Source organism: Benincasa hispida, chromosome 5, assembly GCF_009727055.1.
Source record: "Benincasa hispida cultivar B227 chromosome 5, ASM972705v1, whole genome shotgun sequence".
NCBI classification, from domain to species: domain Eukaryota; kingdom Viridiplantae; phylum Streptophyta; class Magnoliopsida; order Cucurbitales; family Cucurbitaceae; genus Benincasa; species Benincasa hispida.
This window is the reverse complement of record NC_052353.1, coordinates 60,665,066-60,680,851: the sequence shown is the minus strand read 5'-3', so window position 1 is coordinate 60,680,851 and position 15,786 is coordinate 60,665,066. Positions and strand designations below refer to the sequence as shown.

Here is a 15,786-nt window from a genome sequence, read left to right as displayed (position 1 = left end):
AGCGCGATGACCGGTAAACGATTTACCGTGCATTACTAAGCGATCGTTTAGTTAGTTACTAAGCGATGAAGCTTTTTGACCTAAACAATCTTCTAGCGCATGCATTAAACGATCCGTGAGCATCTCATCATCTACACGACGTGATACTCAGCGATCGCATATCGATCGTCAACCCAATGCTACCAACTCTTGATCGCATACCCCATCGTTTAACCGATGCGTTCAACAGCGATCGCGTACTCCATGAATTTAGGATGCGATCAACAGCGATCACGTACCACATCTTCTGCACGATGCGATCAACCCTAGATCGCCTCCTTCTTCGAAGAACTGCAACGCTTGCCCAGATCTTCTTCGACGAACGACTCAAAACTTCAAACAAACTTTGAATACAGACTCAATAACGATTATTAATGCCCAAAAAACGCAAGGGCCTTTACAAACAACCGCAAATGTAAAAGGATTTAAATCAAACTGAGGCTAATCATCCCGAAAACAACCATAAATATGCACATCCACAACAAGTTTAACCATTAAACAGTGTAGAAATGCACCCACCATGAATGTATATGTCATTTCATTGCAACAGATGAAATTAAAGTATAAGAACCTGACTCTAATACCAATTGAAGGTTCTCTTACCGAAGAGTTCCATGAGCACGTTCGGATCGCTTCGATCTCACTGTGACCGAAATACACAGTATACATTCAAAACATACAATTATGCAAACAAACACTAATTATCAGCATGATATGAACAACAAAATAACAAGGGAAAGAGTGTCATACCAATTGAAGACGTTCTTCAAACTTCAACACTCAAAGCAGCGGAAAACCTCCATGCGATTTACCAATGCCCAGTGAAAGCGTCTACTGCAGCAACACGAACAACCGTGAACACGAATTCCGTGGTGATGACACAGCCAGAAAAGAGCCCCGGGTATTCTCGGAGTGAGAACCCAAAGCGTGGTCTTTGGTGAATTTGGTACAGGAAGGAGGAAACCCGAAATGTGTAGGCGATAAGCAAGTGGGAGGGAAAAAGATGCTATCGCGTAGCAGAATGCTTATCGTTTAGGAGAAGCTACACGATCGTATAGATTTTACTGAACGATCGTTTGGGAAATGGTACACGATTGTTTAGCAAAATCGGCATACTATACGATCGTTTAGAGAAGCTATGCGATCATGTAGAAACTAGTGTGCGATCATTTATGTGCGAGGCAACTATCATATAGGCTCTCGATTCTTTAAGCGATTGTTTACAATACTACCAACCCGCTTTCACGATTTCTTTTGAACAATTGACGAAAAACATTCAAAAAATGAAACAATTTCATTTTTATTTCATCAGTTACAATAACCGACTCATTCCCACTAACCCACGTCCAAACGTGAATTTTTGGATTATTTATCATATAATTAATCAACTAATTAATTAATAAATATAATCATATTATATTTTTTCCTATAGTTTGATATCAAATATCTACTATAGTATTTTTCCTCTACTTGATATAAATCATATTTATATTAATTTCCTCCAAAACAATGTATCTCATACATTTAGCTAATTATATCATATATAATTAACCAGCCCAATTATATCATATATAATCGAACTTCCTCTTGTCAATTTGAACATTTCAAATTAACCCAAACACTGGTTCTCCGACTTTATCCCCAACTACCCAGGGGACCTAATTGACCTCGTGGCTGCGAACTCCAACGGTCCGTAAATAGCTGACTTAACTCTTTAGCCACGATGATCCACCATTTCGTTAACTGTCAGACATTCCACTAAAGAACCAAGTTGAAACTCTTTTTTAACCATAGATATATTTCTGTGTCCATCGGATATAACCAATCATGAGTACGATGACCCTTCACAAATGCTCGTAAGTACAGCTGGGTCAAATTATCGTTTTGCCCCTGTAGTTACATCTTACTCCTTAAGTACCACTGATTTCTCTAATGAACAATATAATATAGTCCAACTATGTGTGAACACCTCTCGGCCAAGAGAAGATGTGTGGTGCCACATCGTTTAAGCCCCAGAATCAACCCTTAAGGGAGCTATCTATCTACTTACCCCTGCCTCGAGTAAGGAGTGAATTCCATCTTGTGTAGCTGAGTTTCCAGCTCTCAAATCAGACAAATCCCCAAAATGGTAGGTTTGAATCGGCGACCTGGCCACTTGCACCCACATAAATCAAAGAACCGCCCTCAATGGCAGGAGTTCCCAACTCACTCAAGGTTGGGTCATGTTACTTATGGTCATCCTAGTGAAGTGAAGTCTCTGTCATGAACGGTGTTATATAACGAGATGTTAACACTTCGTGGTCAGGTCTTATATAAACTCTTTGTATAGGACGCTCCCGCTCGCATATCCCCAATATGAATTATCAAGATCAGACCATCTGTGACAAGTCACAACACTTGTGACCATTCCACAAAGCGGGCCGCATCCATAGCGTTACCAAGATAAGGTTTCCCTCCTATATCCATATACTATAGACCATTTTAGTTATCACTTAAGACATGATCCACTTGTATGTCACCACATACATACTTGAGTCACATACAGATAACCAGGAATTTTATGTTTATTAGTTTGTGGTAAAGCAAATAAAACAAGTAACTGAGCAAAAAATACAAGATGTGAAGTAAATATCTTATATTAACAGCACAAGCGTTCGTACAAACTGTTTACAAACTACAGGACACGAGACTTTAGGGCATCAACCCCAACATATGGTTAGTGGATTTTTTTCCAAAAATTGGAAAAATCCACTAACTAAAAAGGATTTAAAAAATCATTATTATTTTATTTTTATTTTTTAAAATAGTTTTATAAAATTAATTAAAAATAATTAATTAGATAAAACAATTTTTAATTGATTTTTATTTAAAATTTTTAATTAAAAAATATTAATTTAATATCTAAATATTAAATTAATAAAATATCAATATCACCAATAAATCAATTTTATATTTAAATCATAATTNATATTAATTTAATATCTAAATATTAAATTAATAAAATATCAATATCACCAATAAATCAATTTTATATTTAAATCATAATTTTAATATTAATTGATTTTCCATTTTCGTTTAATTTCAATTAAAATTAAACGTTCATAATTGTATCATATACAATCAATCGAAGACCCTAATTTCATTCATCAATACTCAATTTGTTATTCCCATTTAATGAGCTAGTAGAGGGACCTAATAGACCTATATATCATGAGCTCCAACGATATGTAATCATTCGTTAAAAACTCTTTAATCGAATTAATTACTATTCATTAACTATCAAAACACACCACTATAGCTCGATAGTTGCATTCTCCTCACTATAGATATATTTCTTTCCATATAAACGATAATCAGTTGATCCTTCACAGATCATTCGTAATTACAGCTGGGTCAAAATTACTGTTTTACCTCTGTAAATACATATCATTCCTTAAGTTCCCACTGACCCTTTAATGAACAATTCGATTCATAATACCACTTATGAATCATGTCCTTCTCTATCATGAGAAGGCGAGGCTCTGATTGTTAAGGACCTAGAATCAGCACTTAAGAGAACAACCTATCTGCTAACCCTAAAAATGGGTAGGAGTGAATTCCATCTTGCAAAGCTATGTCCCTAACTATCCATCCAGTCTTATCCCTAAAATGGAAGGCTTATTGAGCAGTGCTGTTGGACTACTCTCACCCATGCAACCCATGCAGATCAAAGGATAATCCCGAATAAACAATAGGTCATAGCTAGCTTAGGATTAAGATCGAGTTATATATCCTAGGTTGCTTAAGTATGAAATAGTCAGTTTTAACAGTAAATGGTCGTTATAGAGAAAAGTGACTATTTCGTGGTCTAGTCTATATACAAACTCCCTACATAGGATGCACCCACTCACATGTCTCTACATGAATGATCTTTGGATCACATCATTTGTATTTCCTATATAATGGGTCGCATCCAATAGTGTTACCAAGATGAGATACCCAATTTCATCCATATATTTATGGACCATTTAGGCTATATACTATTAACTTGATCATGTTTATGTCACCACATAAAGTTAAAGTATTCATATTATTGTCATGGATATGTTATTGGATTTTCATAATAGAATGCAAAATCAACAAGTTTATTGAATAAGACACTCAATAATATTTTAATGATAAATAGAATGTTTAACACAAAATTTATGAACTACGAGTTCTAAGATATTCCCAACAATCTCCCACTTGGACTAAAACTTCAGTTAGAACAAATATATACATAACAATGTTGAGAAACATAAAGGGAAAATATAATAAACTAGGCCATTCTATAACGCCATAGATATTCTCCCACTTGCCCTAGATTATGTTGCTCGGAGTCCTAGTCCAACCAGGTGGCCCTCGAACACTTTAGCCAAAAGGGCTTTCATAAATGGATCAACAAGGTTGTCTTCAAAGGCTATCTTCGTGACGATCACATCTCCTCGGTGTATTATCTCTCTGATGAGATGGTACTCCTCTCAATATGTTTTCCACATTTGTGACTCCTTGGTTCTTTCGAGTTGGCAACAACACCACTATTGTCACAATACAGTGTGATAGGTAGCTGTATATCTGGAACTACTTCCAAGTCAGCCAAGAATTTATGTAGCCATACTGCTTCTTTAGTGGCTTCACATGCGGCTACGTATTCTGCTTCCATTGTGGAGTCAGCAATATAACTTTGCTTAATGCTTCTCCAAACTATAGCTCCTCCATTGAGAGTGAAAACTGATCCTGAAGTAGATTTCCTTGGATCCATGTCAGTCTGGAAATCAGAATCAGTGTATCTGGTAAGGATCAAATCCTTACGTCCATACACAAGCATATAGCCAACCATTCCCCTTAGATACTTGAGGATGTTTCTTACAGCAGTCCAATGACTGTGTCCTGGATTGGATTGGAACCTGCTGACGATTCCAACTGCAAAGCATATGTCAGGGCGTGTACATAACATTGCGTACATCAAACTCCCAACTGCAGATACGTATGGAATTCTTGTCATTTCCTCAACATCTTGAGGCGTCTTAGGACACTGTTCCTTTGACAAATGAATTCCATGTCTAAAAGATAACATACCTCTTTTGGAATTTTGCATATTATATCTTGACAACATCTTGTCAATATAAGATGCCTGAGATAGTGCTAGGGTTCTATTCTTTCGATTCCAAAAGATCTATATTCCTAGAATGCTGTCTCTTATACACATCTAGATGTGTATAAGAGACAGATATAAGATGCCTGAGATAGTGCTAGGGTTCCATTCTTTCGATTCCAAAAGATCTATATTCCTATAACATATTGAGCATCACCCAAATCTTTCATTTGTAATTGTGTTGCTAACCATCTCTTTACGTCAGCAAGGAAGATTGTCTCATTCCCAATGAGCAAGATATCACCAACATAAAGAACTAAGAATGCTACAATTTTGTTGACTATCTTCTTGTATACATAAGGTTCGTCAACATTCTGTTCAAAGCCATAAGATTTGATTACAGTATCAAATCTTATATTTCAAGATATTGAAGCTTGTTTTAACCCATATATGGATCGTTTAAGCTTACAGACTTTTTGTTCCTGTCCTTATTTGATGAACCCTGCTGGTTGAGACATAAAAATACTTTCATCAAGATGGACGTTCAGAAAAGCTGTCTTGACATCCATTTGCCATATTTCATAGTCATAATATGTGGCAATGGATAGAAGTATTCTAATTTATTTTATCATGACAACTAAAGAAAAAGTTTCTTCATAACCAACCCCTTCTCTTTGGGTAAAACCTTTTGCCATGAGTCTGACTTTATAGGTTTGCACCTTTTCAAATTTGGTCTTGTTTTCTCTTGTAGATCCATTTGCAACCTATAGGTTTAACACTATGTGGTTGATCTACAAGTTCACAGACAGAGTTGAAGTATATAGACTCCATTTCAACGTCCATGGCTTTTATCTACAAGTTAGACAAGAATTTACGTAGCCATACTGCTTCTTTAGCGGCTTCACATGCGGCTACGTATTGTGCTTCCATTGTGGAGTAAGCAATACAACTTTGCTTAATTCTTCTACAAACTATAGCTCCTCCATTGAGAGTGAAAACTGATCCTGAAGTAGATTTCCTTGGATCCATGTCAGTCTGGAAATCAGAATCAGTATATCTGGTAAGGATCAAATCCTTATGTCCATACACAAGCATATAGCCAACCGTTCCCCTTAGATACTTGAGGATGTTTTTTACAGTAGTCCAATGACTGTGTCCTGGATTGGATTGGAACCTGCTGACGATTCCAACTGCAAAGCATATGTTAGGGCATGTACATTACATTGCGTACATCAAACTCCCAACTGCAGATGCGTATGGAATTCTTGTCATTTCCTAACATCTTGAGGCGTCTTAGGACACTGTTCCTTTGACGAATGAATTCCATGTCTAAAAGATAACATACCTCTTTTGGAATTTTGCATATTATATCTTGACAACATCTTGTCAATATAAAATGCCTGAGATAGTGCTAGGGTTCCTTCTTTCGATTCCAAAGAGTCCATATTCCATAACATATTGAGCATCACCCAAATCTTTTCATTTGTAATTGTGTTTGCTAACCATCTCTTTACGTCAGCAAGGAAGATTGGTCTCATTCTCAATAAGCAAGATATCACCAACATAAAGAACTAAGAATGCTACAATTTTGTTGATATCTTCTTGTATACATAAGGTTCGTCAACATTCTGTTCAAAGCCATAAGAATTTGATTACAGTATAAATCTTATATTTCAAATATTGAAGCTTGTTTTAACCCATATATGGATTCGTTAAGCTTACAGACTTTTGTTTCCTTCCTTGTTTGATGAACCCTGCTGGTTGAGACACAAAAATACTTTCATCAAGATGGCTTCAGAAAAGCTTCTTGAATCCGTTTGCCATATTTCATAGTCATAATATTGGGCATGGATAGAAGTATTCTAATTATTTTATCATGGACAACTAAAGAAAAAGTTTCTCATAATCAACCCCTTCTCTTTGGGTAAAACCTTTGTCATGAGTCTGACTTTATAGGTTTGCACCTTCAGTTGGTCTTGTTTTCTCTTGTATATCCATTTGCAAACCTATAGGTTTAACCTATGTGGTGATCTACAAGTCACTAGAAGAGTTGAAGTACATAGACTCCATTTCAACGTTCATTGGCTTTATCTCAAGTCAGCAAGAATTTACGTAGCCATACTGCTTCTTTAGCGCTTCAACTGCGGCTACGTAGCCTGCTCCATTGTGGAGTACAGCAATAACACTTTGCTTAATGCTTCTCCAAACTATAACTCCTCCATTGAGAGTGAAAACTGATCCTGAAGTAGATTTCCTTGGATCCATGTCAGTCTGGAAATCAGAATCAGTGTATCTGGTAAGGATCAAATCCTTACGTCCATACACAAGCTATAGCCAACCATTCCCTTAGATACTTGAGGATGTTTTCTTACAGTAGTCCAATGACTGTGTTCTGGATTGGATTGGGAACCTGCTGACGATTCTAACTACAAAGCATATGTCAGGGCATGTACATAACATTGCGTACATCAAACTCCCAACTGCAGATGCGTATGGAATTCTTGTCATTTCCTCAACATCTTGAGGCGTCTTAGGACACTGTTCCTTTGACAATGAATTCCATGTCTAAAAGATAACATACCTCTTTTGGAATTTTGCATATTATATCTTGAACAATCTTGTCAATATAAAATCCTGAGATAGTGCTAGGTTTCCATTCTTTCGATTCAAAAGATACTATTCCTATAACATATTGAGCATCACCCAATCTTTCATTTGTAATTGTGTTTCTAACCATCTCTTTACGTCAGCAAGGAAATTGTTCATTCCCAGATGTAGCGAAGATATCACTAACATAAAGAACTAAGAATGCTACATTTGTTGACTATCTTCTTATATACACAAGGTTCGTCAAATTCTGTTCGAAAAGCCATAGATTATGATTACAGTATCAAATCTTATATTCAAAGATCCGAAGCTTGTTTAGCCCATATATGATCGTTTAAGCTTACAGATTTTTTTTGTTCCTATCCTTTTGTGTAACCCTGTGGTTGAGACACAAAAGACTTTCATCAAGTGTCATTCATGGTCGTTCAGAAAGCTATCTTGACATTCCGTTTGCCATATTTCATAGTCATAATATGTGGCAATGGATAGAAGTATTATTTTATTTTATCATGGCAACTAAAGAAAAAGTTTCTTCATAAATCAACCCTTTCTCTTTAGGTAAAACCTTTTTCATGAGTCTGCTTTATAGGTTTGCACCTTGCCAGTTTGGTCTTGTTTCTCTTTTGAATCCATTTGCAACCTATAAGGTTTAACCCTAGTTGGTGATCTACAAGTTCCCAGACAGAGTTGAGTACATAGACTCCATTTCAACGTCCATGGCTTTTATCCACTATTCCCCTTTCAACATTTTCAATTGCCTTTTTTAAAGGTTAAGGATCCTCTAAGCCATATCACTGTATGATGTTTTTGAGTTCTGTTAAACCCATATAGTGTTCAGGTTGTTGAATAAACCTCCCACTATGATGAGGCTTACTCAACTCTTGAGATGGACGTGACGGGACCAACAACAATTATTGATGGCCCAGCTTGATCAATAATTCTTGTTGATGATTCTATAGCATCTTGTGGTCATTTCTTGCAATATTAGTTTACAGCAAGGTAGATGGTTTTTAATATGATTTTCTTCCAAGAATGTATGTGTTTGTCGATACATATACTTTGTCTCTGGGGATCATAGAATAACCTTCTTTTGTTTCTTTAGGGTATCCTACAAGAGGGATAATTTCGAACGTGTTTCCAGTTTCTTAGGATTTTATACCAAACACGTGTGCTGGACAACCCGAATATGAAAATGACATAAACTAGTTTTTCGTCCTTTCCATAATTCATACGGTGTTTCTGAAAACACTTTTTGAAGAAACAACGTTTAGATAATCACTACAAGAATTTTGGGCTTTAATGTCGCTGGAAAAAATGAAACCGGATGTATAATGTCGGTTTTTTTTTTTTTTTTTTTTAAAAAAGAGGATCTTTTAATGTCGATTTTTTAAACCGACATTAAAGAACGCTTTTTCTTTTTTATTTTAAAAAAAAAACCCATTCCCCCATTTTTTTCATTTCCCACTTCAATCCCCCCCCCCCCCCCCCACACTTCCTCCCTCCATTACCAGCCACTGCACCTCGCCTCGCCGCTTGTTCGTCTCTGCTCAACACCTCTCATCGACTGCCGCCGCACGCGCTGCACTCTCAGCTGCCGAAGTATTACCGGACCCTCTCGGTGCAGCATCCTTGATTCTCGGCCCTCGCCGATTGTTGTTCTTTTCAAGATTATTGTGTATCATGCTAACCATTCACTAATGTACAAGTAGTTTACATTCCTTATCTTTAGTCTGCTCTGTCTCTCTAAACTTCAAGTTGAGACATTACTGGAATATTTTAATACTTGTATGTTGTTTTATGTTTTGCTGACATTGGCTTGTGTTGGAACAAATGTTGTCCCTCTACGGTGTTCTTATATCAATTCTAATATAATTGCTCTCCTATGGTTTTATTGCTTCAGGTTTCATGGGTGCCATGATATCAAACTTGGCATTTGTATTCCGCAACATATTTTCGAAGAGGGGCATGAAGGGAAAATCTGTTAGCGAGATGAACTACTATGCATGTTTATCGATTTTATCTCTGTTACATTTGACGCCATTTGCATTTGCTGTGAAAGGACCACAATTGTGGGCTGCTGGATGGCAAACGGCAGTTTCTCAAATTGGACATCATTTTGTTTGGTAATTTTATTAACATATTCGTTTCTTGGCATCGATTGGGAAGTTATCAGCTAATGATTGATCCACTTTATTCATGTTTTCTCCATATTTGATTGCTCGTTTGATGATTCTTCTGTCTGATTAAAGCAATATATTAACATGATATTATTGAGCACTGTACTTTATTAAAGTAAAACCATCCTGATTAATATTGGGAATGTCTTGCTTATGGGATTTTCATTTTCATACTTGTGAACTAAAATAGAAAGCGTCCTTCTATCAATTTCATGCGGGGGAGCATCCTGACGGTTCAAACAATAATTTCTAGAAATGGTTGTTTAAACACCTAACTAGATTAAACCAAATACCACTTCTAGTTTCAGGACAAAAAAAAAATTATGCGAAATCTCATAATAAACTTGGTAATCTTTTTGGCTACTTCTGAAGTAGTAACATGGATTTGTAGAATGAGCTTGAAATAGGAATATTATTTTCTTGTTATTCAAATTTATAATTAAGCAAGTTGCATGATGTTTGTCATATGATTGAATCTTGTGTTGCTGATTTGAGCCTAAAATAATGCTTATTGTATCGATTGTTTGCTGTTAACGTAATTTTGTAACTATATGGGAAAAAATATAGGTGGGTTGTAGCGCAAAGTATATTCTACCATCTCTATAATCAGGTGTCTTACATGTCCTTGGATGAGATTTCTCCCTTGACGTTTAGCATTGGAAACACCATGAAACGTATATCAGTCACAGTTTCTTCCATCATCATCTTCCGCACACCTGTGCAGCCAGTCAATGCTCTTGGAGCTGCCATTGCAGTTCTTGGAACCTTCATATACTCGCAGGTGATTCCTTGTTCTTTGAATTTTCTCTTCCTTGGTTCTTCTTCTTGGTTCTTTAGTAAATATATCATCTCATCTTATTAGTATGGGTCTTGAAGATAACCTATTGGTCCATACTTGTGTTAGGATAAGATAAGGTTTATGTGTTCACATTATTCCCATGTCAAAGCCCCCAATAAAAAATATAAATAAAACAAAGAAAAAGAATAGGGGTAAAAAGATATAGAAACAGAATTGCCAACTCTGTGATATGCACTCTGGTCACAAGATATTAGAATTCTGACTTCATTGTTTGTCGCATAATTTCTTGAATGCTGACTCGGAAATGTAAATGTCGAAAATCGATTTTCTATTTTTTCCTTTACAGGGTATAGAAACAAATTTTGTTGACATTTCTTTTTCTTCCCTCCTTGAAAAGAATGTTTATATTTCCCTTAATATTCTTGAGCATCTTTGATAATATTTACATCAGATTGAATGCAATAATGAGAGACCAACTTTCATAATCAATATAATTTGTTGACCAAATATTTTCCTCTGTTTGCAAGCAAAGCAATGAAAAGAGAAGAAACGAACCACAAATTTAGGTTTACGATAATGCAGCATTAATGTATCGGAGAGGGAAGTATGTCTCATAGTACATTTAAGGCAAAAAAGAAAAGGGAAAAAAGCAACAAAGAAGGCGAAGAAAGAGAAGCCATGAGGTCGTTTCGGAATATTTAAGACCCAAAATTTTTATTGTAATGAAGCAGGAGCAAGCAGCTGTCTTGTTGTATATATAATTAATGTTTAGATTTATAAGTTTCTATATGGGTGGGTTAAGTAAGTTATTAAGCATTTTGTTGCAACTTCTTTGTTCGAGAAGATGAGGAAGGAAGAAAAGGAGGTTTGAAGGGATCGAAGGAGGGAAATGGTTTTTAATACATAATAATGACAAGAGAACACCTTGTCTTTTGTCTCCTTTGCCTATTTGATTATGAATCATAAATTATTATGTGGACCTCTCTTCTTTTGCTCTAAAAGTTTCAATAATCACAAATTATGTTGTCGTGGAAGTATGATGCTAATTGCTATTTACTTCTGAACATTTCAGGAGAATCTTCAACAATGGCTAACTCATGAAAAAGCATGGGATCAGTTTGTTAACCGATCTAGTTCCGATACTGAGGTTTTCTGGAATGATGCTAGACATTTGAAGCCTGAGCCTGTTTACAAGCGTCAAGTGAGTATCCTTTAGCTTGTCTTGAGTATTGGACTTGTTTTTATATCTAAAGTTGCTACTCTCTCCTGTTTAAAAGCGTCAAGTGAGTATCCCTTATGCACATTCCCAATAAACACAGTTAGTTGAATATGAATTCTGATAACATTTTCATTTCAATCCTTTATCTAAAACCTTTTTTGTTTGTGTATTTTTTAGGTGTTTGGAAGGGGTGGGGAGGAAATGAATCTCTTGCAATAGCAGGTGATTCAGGTGAAAATTGTTCCTGGTAAGTACATTTTTGAATGCTTGCAGTTTTAAGCACAGTTTCTAAGTGTTTTCAAGTGACTCTAATGATATGAAAATTCATGTTTGAGAAGTTATAATGTGCTTATTTCTCTTTGAACCATATTGGATTAGAATGTAACACCCGTTTATGACTCATGGGTACTATTTATTTGTAATTTAGATTTTATTCAAGGTGCTTGAGTTTGTAGGTCGCACTATGGTAGTTTGTGGGTTATTCATACACTATGGTAGTCTTTGTGACAACTTTTGAGGTTTAAAGTATATTATGAGCTAAATTTGCTTATTGATGTATGTGTTCTTGAATATTCATTTTTTGGGAATTCTAATAGTTCTGTTGAGAACAAGTGGTTGTGAAACATTTTTGGGAGTGTGTTTCTTTGAACAGGTTCAAGGTAAATTTTTTGTTTTGTTGTGGTACCATCGTTATGCTGCCGAAAATTTTCCACTGTCTTCATATCTCATATCTAGGTAGCCAAGCTTCTCTTCTTCAAGATCTTGAAAAAGAAGATTCTCTCATTTATTCAACTTTAGAGTTTTCTTGTTTTGCAGATGCAACAAAAGAGTAAATATTTGGTATCGCAACCTCTTTATGCTTTTTCTTGGGGAACTTTAGATCTAACACATTCACTACAAGAATTTTGCCTTGAATGTACCATTTATGCACATTCCCAATAAACACGGTTAGTTGAATATGAATTCTTATCACATTTTCACTTTCAATCCTTTGTCTTAAACTTTTTTTGTTTGTGATCCTTTGAACAACAGTGGTCAGACAAAGATGCCTATAACTAGACACTGCTGAAGCTAGGGGGTTGGTTCGAGAAGAATTATGAAAGGATCCATACTTACCAAGTGGAGAGAGACAGTAATCTCATAATGTTTGTAAAATCATAATATTTGTATTACTTGTAATTTGTGTTTTCAAGGCCCGAATTATTGTATAGCCTTTTAAATTATAATTTTATAGCAGAATTTGTGGATTAAATGTAATAGATTTAAAATCCATACATGAATATTATGTCATAGCCACAACGTTCAACGATGATGTGTCATGTTATACTTTTTGACCAAAAAAATGGATTCAGCAACGGAATTTTAAAAAAAAATAGACAGATTCGGACTTCAATGTCGGTTAATAATTAAAAAAAAAAATAGAGGCTTTAATGTCGGTTGGAAATTTCACTGAAGGTCTTTAATGTCTGTTGCAACCGACATTAAAGACCTTTAATGTTGGTCAGAAATTTCACTGGATGTCTTTAATGTCGGTTGCAACCGACATTGAAGGTTGTGTTATTGAGGCCCTTTAATGTCAGTTTAAAACCGACATTAAAGGGCTTTAATAACACTATCTTTAATGTCGGTTTAAAACCAACATTAAAGCCCAAATTTCTTCTGTAATACATACCCCCAATAGGATTGAGGTAAGTGAGCATAACTCATCATTGATCAGACCATGTCTAACAAGGTTCGATTTCTCCTTTCTACAACACTGTTTTGTTGTGGTGTTTCAGGTGTTGTGAGCTGGGATTGAATTCTATGATCTACTAGATAGTTCTGGAACTTTAAATCCATATACTCGCCACCTCGATCAAATTGAAGGGTTTTAATTCTTTTACTTAAAAAAATTTCTATCTCGGTCTTAAATTCTTTGAACTTTTCAAGAGTTTCAAACTTGTGACTGATTAAGTAAATGTAGCCATATCTCGAGTAATCATCAATAAAACTAACAAAATATTGATAGCCTCCTCATGATTTTACACTCATTGGAGTTTGAGAGGCTCTTTGGCACGAAAACCATTGTCAGAAAAAAATCTTTTTGTCATTTTTTCCTCAGGACATGATTCACATGGAGGTAAAGAACTATCTTCTAACTGATTTAGATGACTGTTTTTTTAATCTCTCAATCCTATTGAGATTAATTCAAGTTTGAGGTGCCAAAGATAGGCGTTAGGAGAAATTTTCCATTTTTTATTTTAAGTCTCAGCCGTTTTAAACATCTCTATATTTAGAATGACCTTTGCTTCAGTTGGTTTTAATATGTACAAGTTATTTGCGAGTCTTGCAGAACAAATATGAACACCTCTTGAAAAAACAAACACTTCATTAGATTCAAAAGATATTTTGTACATATTTTCTAGCAGATAGGAAATGGAGATTAAATTTCTTTTCATCTTAGGTACATAATACACATTCCTAAGTAAGATAAAAGACTCTCCAAAAAATAACTTGACATCTCCCACTGCATGAGCTAAAATGACTTCACCCATTCCCACCTTGAAAGTTATTTCCTGTTTAGAAAGTTCTATCCAAGAACTAATTTCTTGTAGAAAAGTGCAAACATGATTAGCGGCGCCTAAATCTAATATCCAGGTGATAACTTGTAAAAATACAAGTTATTTATGCCACCTTATCTAGATATTGCGGCCAAAAGTTAGTAATTATGCGCTAATTTTATGAAAATTAGCCTAATATGGCAATAATTATAAATGTTTGCGATTACACCCACTAACACCAAAAAGATGGAAGATAAGCCAAACTTTACTCTATTTTGTAGGAGACCAAGTCACTACTTGCACTCAAGGCTCACAAGAGACTAATCAACGCATCTCTGTCACATTGCGCCCGTCAATCAACAATGAAGAGACGAATACCGCAATGGCGGCGTAATGCGACAATCGATCCGAGAGCTGTGTTTCAACCGCATGCAGTAATAAAAACAAACACCGCATGCGAACCTATGATCGAAAGATGCAACTGAGCAACACAAGAGTGGAGGATTGAGACACGTGTACAACTAACGGTTGTGCAGAATTGACGGTCAGATTTCATAACAGAAGGAATAATATCCCTCCATCTTCGAAATTACCATAACCATGAGTGGGGACCACAAGGCCGGAGTCAAAGATCTGCATCTATAAATACCTCATTGATTTCAGAGAAAAATATGCTACTTGATACGAGGCTAAGTGCTGCTAGATTGTAGAGAGAATGCTGAGTTGAGTGCTTAAGAGAAGAAATCCAGGAAGAAGATGAGATAAGGCCGAGAGGTGAATCTCAGATCCAACCTACTAAACACCCGATCAAAAGCTCTGTGCAAAGATCCCTACTATCGGTAGAGCAAGCCTGAGAGGGAAGCTCTTCCTACCATCAAATCCATCCTGTCCGGCAAGCAGATCTCCATTGAATCTATGTCAAGACATTGGCACTATTTGTATTCGTTCTATCTCTCTTTCATTATGTAGTTCATGTTTTCTTTATCTCTTCATTCACACACCATGTATCAAACGCTTAGTAGAAATATTAAATGTTTCGATAAATTCCATTTACCATTTTCTGTCCATTTTCGTTCACCCACCTATCACTTTCTCCATGATATCTTCTTAATCCTCTGATGAGCAATATGAATCACTAAGAACTTAATATGTATTAAAGATATAAAATACGTTTAGCTAAAGCATGCTAGACGGCATCTTCACCTGTGAAAGCAGAAGTGAAGGTGTCATTCTGATCTATCGAGAGAAGGTCAGAAGAATGCGTTAACTAAAGCGAGTAGTACTTCCAGACA

At 35.7% G+C, this 15,786-nt stretch overlaps 1 protein-coding gene across 4 annotated transcripts; it reads left to right on the top strand.

Moving 5' to 3' along the window:
- The first annotated feature begins 9,397 nt into the window (after window positions 1-9,397).
- On the top strand, window positions 9,398-13,164 carry LOC120078411 (glucose-6-phosphate/phosphate translocator 1, chloroplastic-like). Of its 4 annotated transcripts, XM_039032681.1 has the most exons (7): window positions 9,398-9,458; window positions 9,660-9,882; window positions 10,504-10,717; window positions 11,808-11,936; window positions 12,132-12,201; window positions 12,771-12,901; window positions 12,987-13,164. In XM_039032681.1, the coding sequence occupies exons 2-5, from the start codon at window positions 9,665-9,667 to the stop codon at window positions 12,171-12,173; spliced, it is 603 nt and encodes a 200-aa protein (XP_038888609.1). In that variant the 5' UTR covers window positions 9,398-9,458; window positions 9,660-9,664; the 3' UTR covers window positions 12,174-12,201; window positions 12,771-12,901; window positions 12,987-13,164. The 4 variants fall into 4 exon arrangements, 3 of the variants coding, with proteins under 3 accessions (XP_038888609.1, XP_038888610.1, XP_038888608.1); XM_039032682.1 differs by lacking the exon at window positions 9,398-9,458 and having other exon boundaries at window positions 9,495-9,882; window positions 12,753-12,901; XM_039032680.1 differs by lacking the exon at window positions 9,398-9,458 and having other exon boundaries at window positions 9,499-9,882.
- The last annotated feature ends 2,622 nt before the right edge of the window (window positions 13,165-15,786 follow it).

Excerpts from the sequence above, each read along its gene's own strand:
- LOC120078411 (XM_039032681.1), top strand. The coding sequence starts at position 9,665 with ATGGGTGCCATGATATCAAACTTGGCATTTGTATTCCGCAACATATTT. Across the intron at positions 10,718-11,807 it reads GAACCTTCATATACTCGCAG|GAGAATCTTCAACAATGGCT; the intron begins GTGATTCCTTGT and ends TGAACATTTCAG. Across the intron at positions 11,937-12,131 it reads AGCCTGTTTACAAGCGTCAA|GTGTTTGGAAGGGGTGGGGA; the intron begins GTGAGTATCCTT and ends TGTATTTTTTAG.